This window comes from Chelon labrosus (assembly GCF_963514085.1).
Source record: "Chelon labrosus genome assembly, chromosome: 21".
Classification (NCBI taxonomy): Eukaryota; Metazoa; Chordata; class Actinopteri; order Mugiliformes; family Mugilidae; genus Chelon; species Chelon labrosus.
The window spans coordinates 10,137,591-10,161,223 of record NC_140354.1 but is presented as its reverse complement, the minus strand read 5'-3'; the positions used below and the strand labels follow the sequence as shown (position 1 = coordinate 10,161,223).

Here is a 23,633-nt window from a genome sequence, read left to right as displayed (position 1 = left end):
CAGACGAGGAGCACTTGAAGGCGACACGTCCCTCCACCAGTTGCTCACCATGCCTCAACCTGCAGGTGTTGTACGCCATCGTGTGGACATATAATTTACATGTACAGTTAATGTGACTTGACTGTTGTCTATTTTTAGTTAAATCAGGAGCAAGTGAATAAATGGCTAAAGAAACAGCAAGATTAGCAGCAGTAATTAAATCAATAGGGGAATACTGTGTTGGAAGGTAAGGATGGATGAAACATGATCGAATGAATGGTAAACAAATGAAAATATCTGTAAAGAATCATCGTCTGCAAAAATCATTGTCCATGTAGGTATTTTACAACAGAAACATTTTTTTTGTGTGTGTGTTTAATTCAATCCAATTTAACAGCACCACAAACTACACCCTCCTGAACGTTAACACCTTTCTCACGCTGTTTCAACATAAACCGAACATTTTAACAGTCATTAAGGGGGATTTAGTGAAGGACTGCTATATTAAAAGGTATTTGTCTTCACACGTGTCCCTAATAAACTGACAAATGACACTGTCGTCGACTTTCACTGTTGGAATTCCGTGCGATGACTGGCCAGACCAGTTTCTATGGCAACGGGGAGACGCTGCGTGTCATCGGAAACCGGAAGTGGCGTAGCATGAGGAAGTTTTGAACAGTTTTGAGCGGTGAAATCACTGCTAAGGTAAGTGTTTTGGACCCTATTTTACGCATTCACGCTTTTTTTTAGCACGCCGTTGGTTTATTTGTGAAAGCCTTGAGCGTTGCACCGGGCTGCTTTAGCTCGGCTAACGTTAGTAACGGCATTTAAGCACCTCGCGAGCTCTCCACTAGCTAGCGCCTAGCTAGTTTACACCGCTGCCTATAGCTACGATGCACGCAAACTCTGGACAGTTCACTAGGTGCAGCTTGCTAGTACGGGATTGGCCCGACGTTTGCTTTCAGAACTGCCTTTACTGATGGTGGTATAAATTCCACAAGGTGTTGGAAACATTCCTCACAGAGTTTGGTCCATGTTGACATGATAGCGTAACACGGATGCTGCGGATGTGTCGTTTGAACATCCATGATGCGACTCTCCACCGCATCCCAAAGGTCCTCTGTTGGACTGAGATCTGGTGGCTGTGGGGGTCTAACTAACTGTCATGTTAAAGAAAACAGTCTGAGATGATTTTTCGCTTTGTGAGTTAGCTTTGTGTTATTCTGGTAGAAGCAGCCATCAGAAGATGGGTACGCTGTGGTCATAAAAGGGTGGACATAGTCAGCAACAATGCTCAGGAGGCAGTGTCCCGAGAAAATATCCCCCACACCATAACATCTCCAGAATTGCTGATACAAGGCAGGATCAACATGCTTTCATGTTGTTTACGCCAAACTCTGACTCTGACTAAGGTTCTTCGTGTTGTGCTCGAGAGCTGCTCTTCTGCATACCTCAGATGTAACTAGTAGTTATTTGATTTACTGTTACCTCCAGACTAGTTTGGCAATTCAATGGCATCAACAAGGCCTTTTTGTTTAGAGAACTACTACTCACTGGATAGTTCCTCTATTTTCCCAGACCATTCTCTGTAAACCTTAGAGATGGCTGTGCTTGAAGATCCCAGTAGATCATCACTTTCTACAATTCCCACATCAGCCCCTCTTATACCAACAACCAAGCGCCACTTAAAGTCACTTAAACCACCTTTCTTCCCATTCTGATCCTCGGTTTGAACTTCAGCACATCACCTTGACCATTGCTGCCATGGGATTGGCCAATTAGATAGCGTTCTGAGCATGTACGTGGTCAGCGAGTGTATGTCCCCGTTTAGTTTTGAATTAACAGGTCAACTATAACCGTTACTATTTAGCCGGTATGTGTACTGTACGTAGTGTTTGTCAATTCACATCTTATTATTCTCATATTCTGTTCATTTTTTCATCCCCTCAGGTCACCATGAGCCAACATGAGGACTCATGGGAGAGGCTGGAGACTGAGTTTGATCATTTACTACTGGACATAAAACCATATCTCCTTAAAAACACAAACAAGACAGGTGAGATGTTAACAGTAATGTAGATCATTACTAGCAGGCTCAGGTTTGTGGGGCTTTTTTTTGTGTGTGTGCTGTGCATGTACCACGAACTAATAATAATAATAATAATAATCATCCCTGTCTTAATGTTCTCAGAGCGCCAGCTTTGTGCCGCGTGGATAAAGAAGCTGTGCGACCCAGTCATGTCTGGGCCGGGTCTGATAGTTCGCAGGAATCGCAACATGTACGCCCGTTTGATGCTTCACATGCTCAGAAGAGGGGTTCTGGAGGAGCCTTTCACCAGCAAGCCAGAGCCAGGAAGCCTCAAGACACTCCCTACCTACATGGTGAGAATGACCGCTTTAACAGTTCAGTAGTAGTACGTTGTTGCCAAATGGTTTCATCCGACTAGATTCCATCAGATTAGACTCAGCTTTAGTGTAATCGCATGTAGTGCTTGTACATGGCATTGAAACATGAGTGTAGATAGCAGCAGGTGCAAAATTAAACTAATAATAGAGTATAAACTATGACTTTTGCATAGAACCATATAAGGTTGTTTATTGGTAGTATAAATCAGGCAGTACAGGATACACACACACAGCATGTAGCACTGACTAAAACAGGGTTGTCAAAATAATCAAAACGTGTCAGTACAACACAAAACAATTCGATAGTTCTGCACACCACAGCGTCCAAATCACAACTGAACAGGCAAATAACTGCAACTTTGCATAATCTGGGAAGATACTGAGCCTCACGCTGTTCATGTGCTACCATCTCCGAGTGTTCATAATGATATTATATAATGCACAGAACTGCATAAACCGGCAGTTTATAACTAACTAATACAATATTCATTTCCTGAATTTTATTTTCTAGTACATTTACTTTGATGAGCCGCTGGTCAGCCGGTCTGCTGAAGACAGCAACAGAGCTCTCCTAGACTGGGCGACAGGTGAGCTGGGCGGCTACACCGATGATAGTTTGACCATGGATCTCCTGAAGGACAGACCCAGCTCTTCACCCACGGCAGCTCACTACAGGTACTTTTGCAGCCATAATCAGTCAAATATATATTTATTGATTTTAAGAGCTCTTTGAGTATAAGTTGCAGAACGAAATAATTAATCATTATGCTTCAGTTCACAGTCGTGGAAATCTACTAGGAGCCCAAATGAAAGGTGGGACAGCTGAACGTGTACATGGCAACACGCCAAAGTAAAAGTGGGCCTTTTGGCATCCATTAAGCCTCCACCTTAATGATATTAAAATTTCACAATGTTACAAAGAGCTGAATATTAACATAAACAATGAGATAACCGCATGGAAATTACAGCAGACTAGGTAGCAACAAAACAGAGCTTAGTGCACATCTTGGCTGTCTATACAAAAAATATATAAAATAAAACATACATGACAGGTACACAAGGAAAAGCAGTTACAACAGAGCAGTTAAATGATTATTTTGATCATTTTAAAGAGGATAAAGTGTTTCCTTTAATATCTGTTAAAACCTTTAGAGGATGAATATCTAAAGACTGACAACTTGAATATAATTCACGTTCAATTCAAATTAAAATCAAGCTTAATCATATTTGACAAATATCAGTGTCATTAACTGTAAGAACCTGGAGTTTCTGGAATAGAGAGGTAGATGAAATGTGTGACTGATGGGGTTACAGTCCTAACACGACGTCTCTGAAGAACTAAATGTTCTAAAAGGAGAGTAGCAGGAAAAGTACTCACCCAGACTACACTGCAGTTTGAAAGATAAGGGCAAATTAAACTGTAATAAATCTATCTATCTATCTATCTATCTATCTATCTATCTATCTATCTATCTATCTATCATTCACGCTTGCAGCAGTATGTGCAAACAACTTTATTGGAGCAACTTTTGTCACTCCAATAATGGCCATGTTTTAATTTTAGATTCAAATCTACTTTTCTTTTACACATGGGGGAATTATTTTCCCTGGTGTTTCTTTCTATAAGAGGCATATCTCTGAAAAACTGAAACTGATTTGAACATGCAGTATAATGTATCCTCATATTCTAAGTGGAAAGATACACAATACAGTAACATTTTCTCTTAAATTATTGTTAAAATAAGAAATTGTGGCCCCCGTTTTTTTTTTTATTTAATGTTTCTCACGATGCATATGATAGGATGGTATTATGTTATTGCATAAATAGAGACTGCTGAAAAGAGCACCCTCCCCGTGTTCCAGCTGGCGACCTCACTTCCCTGATAAGAAGACTTTTTGCCAGATATAGACGATGCTGCATATAATACATAAGATATTTATCCAAGGCATTCTGCTTTAAAGGTCTTCCGCCAGACTGAGAACATTGAACTCGGCTGTGAAGATGGATACACACAGCTTTTTGTGACTGATTGCTCATCGTATTTGCTCAGCAGTGCGAGCCGCAAAGCCAAAAGCATTGCCAAGTTCTTGCATCAGTCGGCATGAGCTGTCCATTTGGATTTTTTCGACCAGAAATACTTCAAAACAGCATGAGAGGCAGCGGAACATCTCATATTCTCTATATATCCTTCTGTTCCTCTCTGCTTTCCACTTCCTCAGTTGTTGAGCTTGAGGTGTAACCCCTGCAGAGCAGAGAGGAAGGCAGGCTTAGTATCTCATTAGTGTGTTTACTGTTTCTTAAATTGTTTGGTTTTCTATTCCTGTTTCAACGTGAGCCAAGAGCCAAAAAAAATAAAAATGTGGGTGTACTTTGGGTAGTGACCGTAGGGATGGCATTGTGGATACAAGCGGCTGGTGTGAGGCGCCTCTGTAGGATGGCTGGGCTCAGCCTTAGAGATAGGGTGAAGATCTGGAGGGAGCATGGACTTGAGTTATTTCTCGTTTGTGTCAAAAAAAGGGGGCCGTTGATGTGGTTCGGGAATCTAGTGGGGGTGCATCTTAGGCGCCTCCCTTTGGAGATTTACCTGGTATAGCCAGCTGGAAAGAGACCCAAAGGTAGACCTAGAAATCGCTGGAGGGGTCATATGTCCTGAGTGGCCTGGGATCACCTAGGAATCCCACAAGGAAGAACTGTGTTGCTGGGGAAAGGGACATCTGGAATTCCTGCTAAGCCTCTTGCCACCATGACCCAACCTCAGCTAAGCGGACAAAATTGGATGGATGGATAAAAATGCTTTGGATTTTGAACTGTGCCTGCTGATTAAAACAGTTGATGCCACGTAGGTATCCAACCACAATACATGACTCCTAGAATCATCAGTCATCCATCAGGGTTTGACAAAAGGAAATCAGTAATGACTCAGAGATTTTCATTCAAATTAACAAGGAAAGGGTACTCAAGGTAGCGTCATATATTCGCTAGCATGATAAAAAAGTTCAGTGGAGGGTACAGGCCCAGTGCTGCCATATTTAATTCAAAGTTTTCCGTCAGGGTTGTGGAACCCTTTTACAGAAGTTGGCGTTTTCACCTCAAAGCAAGATGGTTGTGGACACCTTGAAGACATCAGCTGGCTGTAGCTTCTGTGCGTCATACGCCTTGGAGTCCAAGTCAACTGTTGACTTTCTACGTAATCTCTGTAATTGGTGACCTGGTGACCTGTTGCCGGAGTGATTTTACTTTACATTGACATGATCAAATAAATGAGTGTAGCTATTTTCAGTGGGGCAAAGCCTAGGGGGTGTACCATAGTGTTAGACTGGGATATAACCATAAAAGACCCAATGTCCTGATGGAGAAAATAAGTCCTGAGGAGTCCTTTTTAAGTGTCCATCTCATTTAGATAAGATTAAATAAAAGGAACTCACTCCCTATGGCGTGGCAGCGTTTGATCACCATGAGTCAGGTGATGGGCACGGCTCCTTTTAGCCTGTGAATCGGTTTGTCACACTTCAAGTGTCGCTGTCCAGAGGCGAAGTTAGGATAAGTCTCTGATGCCTGTGCTGAAATATGTGTATTTTTGACATCATCATCTAACCTCGTTAGTCAGAAATTCCCCGATCAAATTCCAGCCTGCTTCCCTCTATTGCCGTGGTGTTCCTAATTTAGCCACAAGATAGAGCCACTGCTTTGTCTATAGCACCAGTTCAGGCAGAGGAATGTTGTGGGAAAGCAAAGGCAGCCGGTGACTGTCAGAACAGCTTTGGTGATTGGCTTACAGGTCCACTCCGTCTTATTTTATTTTGCTTCACGTTCAATGAATGTGATGGTACTGCTACCACCAATGCTGATCTTCTCCAGCCTCTAGTCTTTAGTATTTTCTCTAGCTTTCTTCTTACCTTTCCCCCAACTTCTGTCTCCCCGTCTGCTTTTCATCCACATGTGAAAACTCTTAACCCCTTCACCTTCCTCTACTTTTCTCTCTTGGTAAGTGTGACAATAACATTGTCTTTGCAGTTGCAGGAGTCAGTTGATGATGGTATTAATGCCCCCCCCCCCCCCCCCCCCCCCCCCACACTCACAAGCCAGAACGGTTTACCCTGATCTTCCTTCCAGGTGCTGTTGGGTTATGGCGGAGAGTGTGCTAGGGCACAGGGATGCATGTGTCTCAAGATTAGACTTGACCTTTCCCGAGGGTGCCTGAGGCTGGGACCGAGGCCTACTGCCTCTGCACCTGGAGGTCAGGCCGGGCGTATGGATGTCGGGTCCCTTTAATCATCCAAGCTGCAGCTTCTAAGGCTCTACATGGTGTTCTCATTTTCCTCAGTGTGTGTGTATATGTGTGTGTGTGTTTGTGTAGCTCTGGCCTGACTTGCCACTGCTTTGATCTCTGGTCCTTAGACTCCAGACACATCTGATTCAATTATCCTCATCCACCTGTTGACTTAGAGGCCCGAAATTGCAAAGGTTGGCCCCTCTATCCAAGTGCCATAGCTGCATGTTTTGTGTGTGTGTGTGTGTGTGTGTGTGTGTGTGTGCGCGCGCACATAGATGAAGGCCTTTCGGAGTACGCAAAAGCTTTAGTCTTTTATTTAAAATGCCTCATAAAAATTCAGAACAAATGAGTGAAACAACTTTGAAACTGACTTGTAACTGACGCTATCATAGTGCTAATGCGTATTAATTTATCAAAACACGGCATCCAATTAATGATTTCCTGGCGCTTCGGCTTTACAATGCACCATGGTATAAGTGTAAATGTATGAAGGGGCACAGAAAGAATCCTATATGCCACAATTTCTGACAAATACTTTACAGCATGTATTATTTCCATAGGATGAGGACAGAGGATGGTAAACTATATACAAGACAAACCATACCATTCACAAGAGTCATCATTCTGGAATAACAAATCAATTTAATGAAGATAGCATCTTAACATCACACAAAGACAACGTTGTCGGCAACATGACCGCTTCATAAAGAACCAGGCATTTCGAAAACATAGCAGCAATTGCGCCATCCTTGAAATTGAGCCTGCTATTCTGTGAAATAGGTTTCATGCCAGAATACGTAATATATACAAATGCACAAATATTATTCCTCTTACATATTCTGCAGTTTATTTTCACAGTGGTGAAAGTCCACAAGATAAGGCTGCCTGTGACAAATGAGGTTCAAATTTCTCAACACGGGGGAGGATAAGAATGCCCACAGGCCCCAAAATCGAGAGTGTGAAACAGTGCCCTCTAGAATGTAGTGTGATGTGTTTGTAAGATGACAGTGGTTCTTTTCTTTTCTTCATTATGTTCCCTACATCTGCCTCGGTTCTCCAACATCATCATTCAATTAGCGTCAGTGGGCTGATAGTGCCTCGTGGGCCTGTGCTTAATGAGATTGTTAGCTCAGTTATGCCTTCGTGTGTGGCAAGTCGGAGCACAGTATGTGGAGTGCGTGTGCTTGGCTGCATGTGTGTCAGACGTATAAGCAGTTTGCCAGTAAAGTCGCTTGTTGAAAACGCGATGAGAGACGTTGATCAATGTGGATGACTGTGAAAAGATTGTACAAGTCATGGAGCGATGCCCTCTGCGCTGTGCATGGAAATAGGCCGATGCATAGCGGGGATGTTTATTGTTAACATGGGATGAAATGCTGACCACAAACCACGCAACAAGTACCAGATGTTGATCTGTGTAAATGGAAATGCAGGCTGCCTATGTAAGCACATTCATACACAAAGAGGAAGACAAGAGCAAACTCCAGAGATGTCCACAGATGCTGTAGGTTGACCCCTCTTATTTCTTTCTTCCAGGAGAAAGCTGTACGAAGAGAAGACCCAATCGCAGCCCATGACCTCCAGTCCGGTCAGAGATTCACCCAGACAAGATGCAAGAATGGTTAGTTTACCATGCTTCTGATGTTCAGCCACACCTCTGGACTTACCCGGCATACTGTTTTTGTCTTAAGATTCAGCATGAGGGTTCTTTGAGGTAGCCACCGTGATACAACATTGAAATATCAGTGATGCTGCCAGCCTATATTAATGTGGCCTGATCTAGGAATACTTGAAGCCCTTTGCCAAGGGTAGGGACTTGATTGACTACTGTCGCTAGGATTAACAATAGCAATGTGGTGTCCATTACATGCAGTACATCGTCCAGTACAACACCACATTTACAAACTAAACTGCCTGTACTGTAACTCTTAAAATAGTCAAAGAGGTGTGTTTGTTTAAGCCAACGTGTAGTTCATTGGTACAAGAATAATTTTTGGTCGATCACACAAGGTCTTTACGCAATGCCTTGAATTCCTGGTGTGCTACAGAGACCATGACACACTGCCTTGAACAGCCCATGACCTCCATACATAGCATAGATAATTAAATGAAATATTTACTCTGTTTGTTGAGGGTGAGGTCCTGGTACATTTTAATCAGATCTCATTTAATCCTGGGCCATTCCATTCAGTGATTCCTTTGAGTCAGTGCAGTTCCACTGAGGTACACCCAAGGTCCACACTCCACCAGATCCTAATCAAATTCAACAACATCTCTCCTTTCACTATCGCTTTCTCAACTTTATTAGAGACTTCCCCTTTCTCAACCTTGCTGCCCGACCACAACTTGAGTAAATTATCTTCCATCAACATAACCCCAGGAAGCGTTCAAATTATTCATATAAAGCAAATCCAGAGCCCGGTTGTAAAAAGAAGGCTGAAGAAAAGAAGAAGAATGGCAAGCAGTGTAGCTGCACATGCCCCTCTTTTCGGAATTTACTGCGTTACGGAAATTATGTTGAACTGCCAAACATCTGGAGTGCTGTATGTGATAGGGCGAAGAGTATGAGTGTAAGAAAGGATGGAGAGATGTAGATAGCTGGGGAGTAGAGTGCTGCCAGTATGGGAGGTCAACAGATGTGGGTGTACTGTATATCTGCTAGCTCTTAAAGAACCCTTTTGTTGTTTCCAAGAGAGGAATTATATTGTGTCAGCAGGCAGCGATAACCTCCACCACTGCCTCCTCTTCGCTTCCTCGGGCAAAAACTGCCAATCAAAACTCCTTCAGTAATTATTTTAGAATTCCCTCCTGAAATTTATGTTGCTCCTCATAACTTCCATTTAGTTTAAATGTTGATGTCCTCTTTCATCACTCTTTTTTCCCTACTCAGGTGAATGGGGGGCTGAAGGCAGATGCCTCTCCCTATGACAGTGACCTGGAGGCTCGTCTCAACAGCTGGAACCTGGGGGTGAGTCCAGGGGCATGCCTTGAGCTTCTTGGGTACAGCAGCTGTCATCATACAGTGAATCTCTGTGGTGACGGTGTCTCTGAATATCGGAACGCATGAGCAAGCCTGCATCGGTATCAAAAGGATGCCGAGTTAAGCCTTATTTGTTGCACTGACCTGTGGCTTCTTGAGGCTACCTCCTAGGATGTGATGGTAGCACCTCTCCTATCTTCTCTATCTGCAGTACACCCTGGCCTTGTTTCTTGTGTGGGGCATCTTGTCGGCTATTGCAAAAACTGACTGTGAGATAAAATGCTGCGAGTACTCAGCTATTCAAAAAATATCCAGGACTTCAAACCCTTCCAAACCCACTTGCAAAGTATGTGCTACACTTGATTACGGTGTACATGGGTAAAATACTGCCCTAATATGGACTCTTGTCCCTGTGGTAGAAATGCACTGAGTACCCCCAAAGGTTCCTAGCCCCTGTAGGAAGTTCATGCCATGGTGCCATGACTTTTGACTTCCCCCTTTTAATCTCCTTCTCTCTTTCAGCGCTAGGTTAATCTGAGGAATCTATCAGCAGCCGTGAAGCCGTGCACTGATCTGCTCTCCTCTGTGCTGAAACCCTGAAACAAGGCATTGCTCGGCAACACTCCCCCAAGCCTTTCAAATCAACAGATGTTCCTTTACACAAACACACGCACAAATCCCCTCAAGTTTGCAGAAGTTTTATAGCTGCACTACTTCAAAGTGCCCAGCGCCTACGAAATTTTGTTGCAGCCAAGTTTTACTCTTTACTTCAGCTTGTCTTTCGATGTATTGAAGTGGTCCAAATATGTTTGTTGGTCATTTCACCTCTAATGTAATAAAAACAGTGTACTGTAGTCACTATGTTAACCACGGTGATTGCTACAGGCTTGGGTAGGAGTTCTTCCAAGGCATACAAAACTTCAGTCTGCTCGACCACCCTCTGTTTCAGCTTTCTGTTTGTTTGTGCTTGTGTGTAGCAACTAGTTTTATTTTTAATAGGTGTTTAGTCGTAATAGAGCCAGGAACGGCATACCTGCCTGTAAAGAAAAAAGCATGCATGTAAGCAGAACAAATTGCGTAAAAGCCTGACCTATTTTTTTTTCAAACAGTACAGTGATCAGCGGTCCCAGCCCAGACCCTACGCAGGCCCTAACGCCGTAGCCTGATGGCCATTAGGCACATAGACAAGTTCTAACGCTAACCCCCTAACCCTACATTACATGTTACCAAATAAATGGTAAAGGGCCTTGTTTTTATGTAGCACCTTTCTACCTCGTTGGTCCTCAAACAGCTTTACAGTCATAGACACATCTACCCATTTGCTCAAACAAGCACACATACATTCACACACCAGTGCCATGCACTGGGAGCAACTGGGGGTTCAGTGTCTTGCTCAAGGACACTTGTTCGTGGACAACCTGCTCTACCTACTGAGCCAAAGGCGCCAAGTACTGACATTATATCACAGCACTTCCTCCTCCTCGCACTTCCTTTTCCTTGCACTTCCTCTTCCTTGCCTCATCGGCCGTCTGATGACTTGCTGTGTGTGGACATAAAAAGAAAAAAAAAAAACCATGCTTGTTTTTACCCTGTGCACAACCTTTAAGAATATTGATTGATTTATCACCTTCTTAGACATTGCTAGGTGTGAGTAGCACTTGAGCAGACATCACAAATTCTCTGCACTGACTGTGTTAGTGGTACTCCTGTGTTTCTTTCTGCGTGTGCAGTAGTCAAGCTGGATGTTTTCTTTTCTTGAGGGCAGTATGTCAGCTAACAATCCTGACCTGCTTTTACCTGCATGCAAACTTTGCAGAGTAACTTTTATGTATTGCACCTTTCTCTACCTCACCCCGAAGCAACAATTGTGACTTTATCCTCAGAGTGGAGCTGTAACTATTTTAGTCCCAGGCTCTAAGCTTCTTGCGGGTTCTGTTCTCTCGTCTACCCATCATTGTGCATTAGCTTTGTGTGGGTTGTACCACCTTGCAACATTAAATCTTGCCATTACATTTTCAGACAGTCAATCTATTATTATTTTTCAGACTAACCTATTGACTGTAGTCATTTAACCTTTTTAATGACTCAATAATAAACAGAATCTCCCTTATTAAATTTGTATTCAGTCATAATCATCCCATGTTTTAATAACATATCTATGAATGAAGAACCCGTTTCATGACACTATTCAGCAAAAGTTCAGATGTATTCACTGTAAATCCAATAAGGAAACACATCGCTTACTGTCCTTAATTAGCAGAGACAGTGTTGATAGTGTATAATTTGACTTCATTGTTTGTCCTCATTGTCACTGGAGGTTCACTTAGAGTGTATATTAGTGCATATTAATGCAATTCTTTGTAGTTTAGTTTTATAGGTCTGTTTGTGCAAAAATAAACTGCTCACAACACCCGATGGACAAGGGACACCCTTTTTAGAACAACAACTTTGTCCCAACTCTATTTGAGCAACAAATTCCTATAGTTACAGGTGTCTGGTTATTAACAGAACTTAGTTTTATTAATTTAGAACAGAAGAATCTACTTGGGTGAGTGGTAAATCACCTTACAGAAACCCATTTGCTTCTGTTTTAGCTTGGGCTTTGGATATACCATGACCTGGATGGATCCTGGCAGTGGGATCCGCTGTAATTGGGGTTTGGACGTAAATATTCCGACGCTTCATTGTATCCCACGCAAATTGGCGTATTTTCGTGGTGGAGCTGTTGCAGCCCTAATTAAATCCCTTTTTTTTTTTTTTAAACACGTAATGAGTTCCACACTCCCCTCCTCTGCCAACTCTTCCTCCTTGTGCTCAGACCTACGCTGAAGAGATTAGCAACAGAACTGTTTACTGGGCGTCATTGCTGTCAGCTGTACTACTTTGAAAAGCCGTGATCCCGCTGCTAGTTGTCAGCCCCTACAGACAGCCCCAGTGCATCAGAGAGAGACAATGTATGATCATGTGAGTTCATAGGAAACTAATGGGGTCATAAACACTTGTCAGTGTCACAGTCAGCGAGATGTACTCATGCAATGCTACAAAGTCACATGGACTGTGACCTGCTTAAGTTCAGGTGGTTTAAGTCCTCACTCTACAGTCTCTTGTGTTTCATATTGTAATCAAAGAACATGTTGCGGCAGTGTTTGGGAAGGATGTATACACATTTGTCTCCATCACATGGTAAACGGACTGGGTATAGCTTACATATTAGTGGTCCCTGAGTGTTGACAAAAGGGGCAGAAAAGAGGAGCTGAGTGGAAACAGAGCCGGCCTCCCACACAAAGCCTTGAAGTAGCCCATGTCTTTCTAAACAGACAAGAGTTGACGGAAGAAAGTCCGGCCACAGCAATGTGCTTTTGATGTGCTTCCCACATTGTTTACGGCAAACTTAGGGCGGAGCGTAGATTCCATGGCTTTGTTAGGACTTAAAAAAAGAGTCTGAAGTTTTTCTGTTTACTTTCAGATTGAGAGCCCCAGGTATTTGCGAGAGAAGCCATCTCCCCTTTCCCCAGTAAGTTTTATAGTGAGTCCTTTGTCATCTTTTTATTTATTTATTTTTTTTAATTGCTTAATGTTCTTATCACCTAACATCCCTCATTTATCACTATAGATTTTCAAGTCAACTTATGGGAAGAACAGCACCTTGGGCAATGACCCGAGCCTGCAACTGGTACAGAGCAAAGAGGTATGCACCGTAATGAACTCTAACTGTTGTCTTGCATATTCAAACACAGTAGCTGGTATTTAAGAGACTGTCCTTCATATCCATTCCTGGCTAGCCGTTCCGTAAGCCCTAGCTTTTGTATCGAAATAAGTGTTGTACACATTCTGAAGTCAAAGCTCCCCAGACTGTTTATGGCATTCGACATCCCTACAGCCGTGCACAGACATCCACGCACATGGTTTGTATTTTTGAAATGGCCAAGCTGCCCTCTGAGAAGGCAAAGATACTGCTGGCTCTCAGTAATGACAGTTTTTTGTTTTTGTTCTTTGTGGATTTAAGCTGAAAATCATATTCTGAAAGTCCGCTTTGAAGTCCCCCGCGCCCCTTCCCATCTCTCCCAAACCACTAATCGTTCCTCCCGCCATCCACCTTTAACGCATTGTTAAATAGATAACTGAGCATGACTCCTCTGTAATAGCCATTGCTTTTCACGCCCGCTCCAGTCAGTTAGATTTGCTTCACAGAGAAAGCCGAAAAAATGTGAAAAAACACGCACACGCGGGACATTGTTGACCTCTCATAACAAGAATCTGTTTGTGATTGCTAAGAGGATTTACATGTATAGTACCTGTGGGCTGCCTGAATCTAGCAACTAGTATGATGACATTAAGGCAGCGTCTTATGCTGTTTGATCCTTCACACCAGCCGACTGGCTTCTCACAGCTGTGTGTGGTGGGAATATAAATGTATCTATCAGGAGCCAATTCACACACCAACACAGAATTTCTGTTAAAAATAATTTTGCTAATGTATTTTAATAACTACACCTTTCAGAACTACTCCAAATACCACAACAAAGTTTTTGTTGGCTATTTAACTTTGAGCCAACTGGTTACTTGTTGGTTAAGTTTGGTGAACAAAATACCATAACCCGCATATGTAAGCCGAAGTTTGGTTTCGGAATTAGGCGAGATTTAAGCTTCTGCATCAGATCTACTCAGTAGCTCTGTGCCCTACACCATAGCTTGACAATGATGCAAACCACGACAACTGTGAATGGTCCATACACTAATTTCTTCCTCCATGCTTCTCAGTGGCTGAGCAGGCCTTTTGCCTACTACACACCAGCTACTCCTTAATACACCTACTTAACAATGGTACTAGATGGTGGACTAATACTGAGATCAAAATCCCACAGTGCCTTAACACAAGCCCATATTGCCTCTAGCATGTGGACCTGCTGATTCTTATTGGCCCCATGCAGACCTGGTATTAACATGCGTCCTGAGTTAAATACAGGCATGAACACACCTGAAACACATTGAGGGTACCTTTGAGATCCTATCACTCGAACCCCGTGTGGAGTTGGACAGATATAGCACTAAGCAGTGCCTGATATTATGATGGCATTTTTGGAACTAATTAGGAGTTAAAGGGTTGTATTTGTAGAGCGAAGTCTTTATTATCTCCCAATTATCCCTGAGTCGTGCCATGTTAGCTATATGGGATGACATAATCCGTATGTTGTGCGGATACATAAAATTACCTTGTAAGTGAACAGGCCAACATCAAAGTGCATTTTTCAGTGACGAGCCATTTCCTAATGGAATGAAAGGAAGAAAGAGAAATACACCATGCTGGCAGCTGAGTGTCTAGAGGCGGGATGGTCAACTGTCATCTGCCCTGTGGAGGTTGGCTGCAGGGGGTTCATGGGAGCATCCATCCAGCGCCTCCTGAAGAACGTGGGAGTGACCGGGCCAAGGCTGAAGAAGGCATCCAAAGACTTGGCTGAAGAGGCAGAAAAAGCAGGCTTCTGGCTGTTGCTGAGAAGAAAGGACATGTTGTGGGGAAAGCAAGGATCCTAGGGGTAGCTGCAGGGAGCAGTAGGGAGACGTCCCTACCGCCGCTTCACCACCGTGAGATGTACTGGGATTAATGGAGCGAAACATCAATGAAGGGTGGCTCCCACCTGAAGACCCTGCAGCTACCCTACTGGCACCGTCGGAGGTGCGTCAGGCGGAAACGCCAAGCAGGTAGCCCTTACCTGTGCTTACATCTCGAATCAACGTGATCACGTGCACTTGCATTGCTAAAAGGACTTTTTGAGACTTTTGAACAGGCAGCATTGTGACTCCATTCACATTCAAGTGATCTGTGATGTACTCATTTGTCCGACAAATGTTGTTGCTTCCACCGCAGTGTTGGTGAGGACGCTGCCAGATTGCTGCCCTTCGGCAGTAGAGACTAGAGTGCACCGTCACCTGCTATGCTGTGTTCAGCTACTATGCGCAGTTCTGGTCCGACCGGACTGACTTCCATAATGACCTTCTGCCGCTCTGCCGAACTGCACCTGTTACTTGCTTCGGTGATCTACCGCAAAATACAGTGGCTCAAACCCTTCACAGCAGGATTGACAAAATGATTTTGACAAAACTTGACAGGAGGGCTTCATGTCCTGGTTCATAATCAGTCATCAGTGGGATAACCAACGGCGAGGTAAGTGGCTCATTCATACGCTCAACTTCACACTTGACGTGCATGTGGTTTTATAAATGCGGATATTTCTCTTGGTGCGTACTTTTGTGGGTAAGCCATCTGTCTTTAAAGCCATGCCATCTTTTATATATATGAGGCCCTCAGTCTTTCTTGTAGAGATTGTGTGTTCGTGCTGTCTTCAAGCTACTCCCTTGGTACGTGACCTGAGGGGTTGTTGGCAGCACAGCACAGCATAATAGATGAGTGTGTTAGTGTCAAGCAGTCACACTAATGGTCACAAGCCCCTGACTTGGGATCAGACCCCGTTGCTTTCTGATGCCATAATGATGCTGTCTCTCTAATCTGAGAATCCTTTGGGATGGTGCTTAAGCGCTCAGCCTGTGACTTAGAGGGCCATGGCCTGACTTATCTGATCACTTTTCAAAGCTTAAGAGAGTAACCTAGTCAGTCTTAGTAGTTTAAAGGGGACAAGTTCTGTAGTTGGCTTTCAAGATGGGGCTTCAGGCTGGGAGACATAAGGGACCCAGTGTGTTCCGTAATGATAAAGCTACTATTTCAAGCATTTCTGTCCTCTGCCTTTGATTCTTATGTATTTGATGTAGTCATTTTAGAGATTTTTAGTAATATTCTGTATACTGTGTTCAGACCTACTCTCTTTGAAGTTCTAAGAGTACGTTTTTTCACATGTCAGAGATTTCAGCCGAAACTCTTTATCCAGCCTTACTATCTGGGCGGACTACAGTGAATTAACTGTTTGTCAAAGTGTGGAAATGGCATCTAGCTGCTCCTCAGTAGATAGCACAACACTGCACACCGACTATCCTTGAGCATCTGTGTTTACTGAGGATGAAAGATGCACCAGGACGTTGTATATCTCAGACGAGATGAAGGAAATGCACAAAGGCAGCCTTGCTTTTGCGAAGCCCAAACAGTTAGCAGACGATTTATGAACACATCCCCCTGAGGAAAAAGGCCCTGACCCCCCATGCTGGATTTGAGAACAGAAAAAGCCTCCTCGCGTTCTACTCATACCCCTTCCCTTTCTGCCTTCCCTCTCCCGTCTTGCGTCCTTTCAAGAGCGAAGTGTCAAAAAACATGGCATCTTACAGCGCTCACTAGAACTCTGAAGAAGAGAAACAGGGAAAAAGCTGTACCACCCAGTTGGGCTGATTGAAGGCGTCTCAGAAGCCTTAGGTGTACGACGTTCCTCCTCCTCCTTCCTTCGCTGACACCTTTATAAACAAGTTTCAGACACCCCTGATCTAGTTTGACAAACTTTCTCCAAAGAGCATTTGAAGACAAGGATGAGAAAGCGACACCCCCACATGTGCTTTTTTTTTTGCCGGGGGACGGGGGTAGGGCATCAGAAACGGGTCTCTTATTTCCTTTGCTTTTCAGTCCTTGCCGTCTCTCTTCCTTGTCTCTTCCCTCTCTCAGTTCCTTTTTTTCTTTCTACTTTGACAGGTCTCTTGTGGTCCCCTCAATTGCACAAGAAATGGCGGTAAATCAAGAAAAAACAAGAAAACTTAACAGAGCCTTTTCAATTATATACTATATAACTTTAACTGAAGTGGGGGCGTCCCTATGGCTCACCCAGTTGAGTGGGTACATAGGGAGGCTTTTGTCCTCCACCAGCGGTGCAGGTTTAATTCCAGCCTGCGCCCTTTGCTACTTGTCAATCCCTCTCTTGTACCTCCTGTGCAAACCTTTGATTTTTACAAAAAGAGAAGATCTTACAGTCATCAACCACAACATTAAAACCACCTGCCCAATATTGCTTAGTTATCCCTTTTGCCTCCCACAAAGTTCAAGTGCATCGGGATAAGGACACAGGCCTTCTGAGGGTGTCCTATTGTATCCGGCACCAGGATGTTGGTAGGGGGAGTCTTTGGGATCCAGCCCCTCCATGACCCTCTAGAGCTAGGGCTGTCAAACTGATGTATAGGTCCACCCTAGCCAGGAAAGATCATTTCCAACATACACATGGCAACCTTAAACTTGTTGTCCTTTAAACATACGACACTGAAATGAGAACAGACTTTCCCTGCATAATTAACCGCTACGTATATCAGCAGGTGCGCGCACACATAAACAAACAGGCTTCCACTTTGTGTATTAAGGGCAAGCATGTTGCACTGCGCACACACAGATACATAAATGTGTTTTAAACGTTAATGTGGTTTATTTTGTCATCGGCTAGAGGTAGATGGTACACGCCGAGTCTTCTTTCATCCAGATTTATGTGAACTCTGTTATCCCGTCGCTCTGTGCGGTGATGATGTTTTTTCTGACTCGGAAATTAGGTCAAAGATTAACACGCACTTGCCACAAGTGAAAATTAAATCTCTGACATTGGAGTTTTTAGGTTCTTTTTATATATGGAAACCAAAGCTGAATCACTGAGTTAGGCACTTTAAATGGTATGTGTAACATTTAGTTTTCTGTGTGTTTTCAGACAGATATGAAGGTCAAGGTGCTGGAGGCCAAGTACCAGGAGGAGAAGCTGAAGATGCAGCAGAGACATGATGCAGATGTTGAGAAAGTAAGAATGAAATCTGGAGGGATGCTCTGCCTGCTTCTCCCAATAATGTACATAGATATCATTTGTGAATAGGTATTCAGTATATGGGTGGTAACATGTCAGCAGCTTCTAATGGCATTTCTAATCGCAGCAGTTCCTCTTGGCCTATTCGCATTACCTGGGGACCTCTAGTTATTTGCAATAAATGATTACCTTATCTCTGAGTACGCTCTCATATAGTATGTTTTCATCTGTAGTTCAGTCCTTTTTGCTCAAGCATTAATACGTCTTATAAAAATCCAAAACAGGCACCCTAAAAGCTGTCATTTCCCACTATCTGGTGCACTCCAGATGGTTGGAGTGCGCCAGGACCTAGCACCATGTCACCTAGCACTGTTTCTCTAAAACCCTAAAAAAGACCACAACCTCTCTGGGGTCGTAAAATGAAAAAAATCAAAAAAGGGAATCCCTAAATTCTCCGTGAACCTTGGTCTCGTCGCCCCATCGTCCTTTCATCTCATGACGAGCTTGGGTAATAAGTGCACTTATATTTAAAAAAAAAATGCTGGCCCTCAGTGGACTACTCGTACATTTTTGTTTTGCTATTTCAGTCAGAAAGTAAGAGCATACTGTTAATTGCAGGGTTTATAACCAATACCACAATCTGTTATGCTTCAAATGAGGTTTGGTTTAATATTTCAAGCAGTATTAAGCTAGATGACACTTGGACGGTTTGGTCATCATCTAGACACTACACAAAAGCTTGGGTTATACCGTCATTTAAGAAGAATTGTCACTTGGGGAGAAAAACCGGCCTTCGGGATTGGTCCAAGACCATCTGGGCAATAGATAGATACACCACCAGACCACTTACATAATTTAGATACACGCGTATTTGGAATTGAGTTATTGAGAGTGCTAGACTGTCCCTTTAAACTCGGCCTCCAATTCTCCGTGGCCTAATTTAACTAATTGCACACAGATGGCAGCTGCAGGCAGATGCATTTACCTCATCATGCCTCTGCACAGGTGGTTCACTCAGCTGCCATTTTACTCAGTTTTCCCATAGTCTCCTAAGGAATACATATGCATGAAGAAGAGGAAGTCTTCTCGGGTCATGCAGTGAATTTCAGTACAGACTCTCCCATGTTGTTGGAGATTGCTCATTCATTTAGCAACGCTTGAGTTAAACTACAGTACATAAGTCACCACTTTAGAGATGAATATCAAGATGTACGTCCTTGTGCGCATACATGTGAACCAACAAGCGTGTAAAAACAGGGCTCCATGGTGCTAACAGTGATCAAAAGGTGTATTTTTGAGACGTATTAGGGTGTTTTAGTTGCGTTTTTCGCTATAATAGCATTAGTATCTTAAAAGTACAAAGCTTCAGCGTTATAAATGAGAGCTGACATAAACTATGCAACCTTTCGTCACACTAAAAAAACTAAAGCACATTCTTTCCAGTGTAAATTTAACAGTGTCCCCCTTCCTCTCCAGATTCTCGACCGGAAAAATAGCGAGATTGAGGAGGTGAAAAACCTGTACCGGGCGAAGCAGAAAGAATCAGAGGAGATGATCTGCAAGCTCGAGAAGAAAGGTGAGAGGTCACGTGATCGCGGGGTCGACTGGAAGGATGTTTACGCAAGTGTCTCGGTACACTCAGAGTAAAAAGCCCAGCAGATACAATTCCACGAGAGATTGCAGTGGTGCAGAGTGACGCTCTCCAGCTGTGCTGCTGAATCTGAAATTGAATCGCGTAATGTGTGGCTTTTTCTTCACGCTTATTTTCTTCTTTACCCTACCTCACTTCTGTTTTTCCACTTATTCGTCTGTCTCTGAAAACATCTGATTTAAAGTGTGTGTGGAAAAGAACCACTACCGGCCATTTAAAAGAGGCAAAATCTCTATTATCTTGAGTGTATGTCTGCCCGTGGTTGTCCCATCTGTTCGCGCCCAGAGGCCGGGCCTGACCGCTCTCTCTGTGTTTACGCCTGTGCTCTCACACAGTTCAAAGTGTGCTGCGGGAATCCCAGGTCATCCGTGAGAGCAAAGAGAAGCAGATTGTGGAGCTGAAGAAGATGTCGGACCAGAGCGCTGACTCCCTGAAAAATGAGTGGGAGAAGAAGGTATGAGGACAAGCTGAAGGCCTCGGATATTCTGTAGCAACGTGGAACCAGAGGCTGTTAGCAGAAGACTTGCAGGCTTTGCTTTTGTGCTGCATAATGAATGTTTACTGCACTAGGTAAAATGTCCTTCTGATAAGCTTGGCTAAAGGTTGATTTATAGTACTGCGGGACATAGACGCCGTAACCTACGCATGTAGCCTATGCCGGTGCGAGCCATTTATACGTGCGCTCGTCAGACTGGCTCACTCTGTAAAAACACTACCCAAACACTCGTCGGCGCTGTGTCTTTTTTGCCAGTCGGGTTAATTTTTATTCCTACTTCCTGCTTCGCTTTCTACTTCCTGCTTCACTTGAAACAATGGCGACTGAAGACCAGTCATGCAAACGTTTGTATCTCTGAGCCTCCTAAGTTAGCCTTTCCTCGATGTGTTCCGTCTTTATTGATCCAAAACAGTCAATTCGAAAATTGCGTATTGGAGAAGCCGGAAATACTAAAGCGGAAGTACGCTGCTACCAAGCGGACCAATCACAGCTCTTGCGGCTTGCGTCGCTGCGGCGTTACATTTCTGGGGAGGTGCACGTCTACGTTAGCCTGACGTAGCCATACTCAATTCTAGTCAGAATGTGAGTCTGATACCGCTCCATTGGGCTGTGATTATGGGGCGTGTTTCAACCGAACCAGGAAAAAAAATGCCTCTGCACTCAATTGGATAGACCTATAACCAATCAGAGCAACGGAGTGTGTGACGTATGTTAAGCGACGCATAGTTGTCAACAGAAGTCAACTTCACGCACGCTGGAAGAAGTAGAAGAAGAAGATGAGTACGATTTTTGCCGGTGTTGTCATCTTCTTAGCGACCATCGGAGCCAGCTGATAAATTAAACTTTTGCCAAATCCCGTAGGAAGGACGGCAAAAACATCTTTCCGATTAACAAATGCCTTGATCGCATTTATCTGTTCCTCTTTTAAAATGAATGCGCTGTCGATATCTTCTAGAACAGACTCGATGGCAGAATCTACACATCTCAGTTCTCCAGCGGCAGCCATCTTTGTTGTAAACAAATTCAACCCAAGCGCTCTTTGGTGACGTGGTTGATTACGTTACTGTTGATTGGTACGAACAGCTCCTGTTCGAGCATAATTGCGCCTCAACGGAGCGATGCCAGACCGAACTTCCAGACCTCAAATGTTGTGGGCGGGACTAAGTTCGGCTGGCACCCAGGCTACGTCTACATAGCCTCTGCATTGGGGTCTGCATTGTCGCCGTAGCCTCTGCGTCAACTTAACGCAGAAGTATAAACCGCCTATTACATTCCTGGGGATGTGCAGGTCAGGCTACAACGTTAGAGTCTGCGTAGGTTCTGGGCTGTTTCCATAGCTATGGCATCAAATTGACGCAGAAGCCTAATGAGTTGCTGGGGCTCAATAAGAACCCAATGAATGTACACCTCTCTATTAAGAGTAGCCTAGCATATGGTGACACCTTAGAGCTTTCCAGCACTAACCTAGCACTCGCCTCAGGAAGAGTAAGCCATATTATATATTTTCACTTTGACAGATTCTGTGAACCTATATGTAGTTATCCTCTGCCTCCCTAGCTGCATGCCGCTGTGACTGAGATGGAGCAGGAGAAGTTTGAATTGCAGAAGAAACACACCAAGAGTATCCAGGAGCTGCTGGAGGACACCAACGTTAGACTGGCTAAGATGGAGTCTGAGTATAACGCTCGGCTACAGGGAACTGTAAGTACAAGTGTGTTTGTGATCAGTCGTGGAAAGCTTTGTGCTTAACACGAGCAGCAAGAATTAATGTTATATTAACGCAAGCGTTTTTTTCTTAATCTAAATGTGTACATCTGCCACGTCTAATCATAAAACAGTGACCCACACATCTCAGTGGTGGAAACGAGACATCCTCTAACCTCTGGGGCGAGACCGATTCTCACATTTTCTATCAACTCTGTAACGGTCATTCATCCAAGCACGCGTTAGATCTTACCCATAGCTATGGCTGTGCTCAGAGATGTGCATGCGCCCGTATATAAACCCCTCCCAGAGCGACAGCTTCTTTGGTGTCATATGAAAGGAATTTTCTTTCAAGTCGGATGGTGCACATTTCATTAGTTGGGATCATCAACACCAGAGGCGAGTCAAACTGCGCTGCTTCATAAATAGTGGCGTTATCTCTATTCACGGGCGCATTACACATACACACACACATTGCTCCTGGCCTTTGTCCGTCAACAGACCCGTATTAACAGTAAGAGACATCAAGCGGTGGATGTTGCAGGGCTTAAGACCCCCTCTTTAATAATTAAAGACAGACACGGTCCAAGAGAAAGAAAAGAACCTTGTGCCATCGTCAATTAACTGCTCCCCAGCTGTGTGGTTGGCTGACCTACACACAGAGTGAGCTTTGAAATTTCAAAGTGGGCTATATCTCAGGTGCTGCTGCTGGTATTCGGCTTATTGTTGCCAAGCAATATTCGCGTCTTTTTGTCCTTGTCGTGTGTACAGTTAAAATCATTAGAAGTTTAGGCCTGTGTATGTTTGGACACTGACGAATTCTTTGTTAGCTAAATATACTAAAACCACTGTTATGTGTGGGCTTAAAGTCCATTGTCCCAGCTTCACACCAAAATTATCTGAAAGGTGTACAAATTACAAGCACTTCTGTGCGGTGTCTCCTATTTTCAGGGGCTGAAAAGTGATGGACAAATTAACCTAATCATAAATTAAAGGATAATGTTAATACTTTTCCAAGAGTCACTTGAGATAAATGGATACTTGATTGGTAAGTGGTGGTAAACCTGAAACCCATGGACATCACCTGAGATTGGGATCTCTTGCCACCAGTGGTTTTGGTTTCTTACCTTCAAAACTCCTGGTTTACTTTCACAGTGTGTCATGGGTTCATCTGCACCATATATACTGATCAGTCATAACATTATGACCACCTTCCTAATATTGTGTATGTCTCCCTTGTGCCTCCAAAACTGTTGGGACTCATCAGAGAATGGACGTGGACCTTCTGAGGGTGTGCTGTGGTGTCTGGCAACAGAAAGTTGTTAGTGGGGGCCTTTGGGTCCTATGGGTTGAGGGGAGGGGCCTCTGTGGATCATACCACAGCTACTTGATCAGTTTGGGATCTAGTGAATTTGGAGGCCAGGTCAACACCTTG

General features: G+C 43.7%; 1 protein-coding gene across 3 annotated transcripts in view; it reads left to right on the top strand.

The window, feature by feature from the left end:
- The first annotated feature begins 640 nt into the window (after positions 1 to 640).
- Positions 641 to 23,633, top strand: part of cep112 (centrosomal protein 112) — a 99,866-nt gene continuing 76,873 nt past the window's right edge. For 2 of the 3 annotated variants that reach the window (XM_084569919.1, XM_084569918.1), the window contains exons 1-11: positions 1,765 to 2,035; positions 2,171 to 2,361; positions 2,897 to 3,060; positions 8,196 to 8,280; positions 9,550 to 9,627; positions 13,106 to 13,153; positions 13,253 to 13,327; positions 18,258 to 18,344; positions 19,824 to 19,923; positions 20,334 to 20,452; positions 22,052 to 22,195. In XM_084569919.1, coding sequence (XP_084426045.1) covers positions 1,855 to 2,035; positions 2,171 to 2,361; positions 2,897 to 3,060; positions 8,196 to 8,280; positions 9,550 to 9,627; positions 13,106 to 13,153; positions 13,253 to 13,327; positions 18,258 to 18,344; positions 19,824 to 19,923; positions 20,334 to 20,452; positions 22,052 to 22,195 — 1,272 coding nt within the window. In that variant the 5' untranslated portion in view covers positions 1,765 to 1,854. Of the gene's footprint in view, positions 685 to 1,764; positions 2,036 to 2,170; positions 2,362 to 2,896; positions 3,061 to 8,195; positions 8,281 to 9,549; positions 9,628 to 13,105; positions 13,154 to 13,252; positions 13,328 to 18,257; positions 18,345 to 19,823; positions 19,924 to 20,333; positions 20,453 to 22,051; positions 22,196 to 23,633 lie in introns of those variants that run through there. The other variant, XM_084569920.1, reaches the window with a different exon arrangement.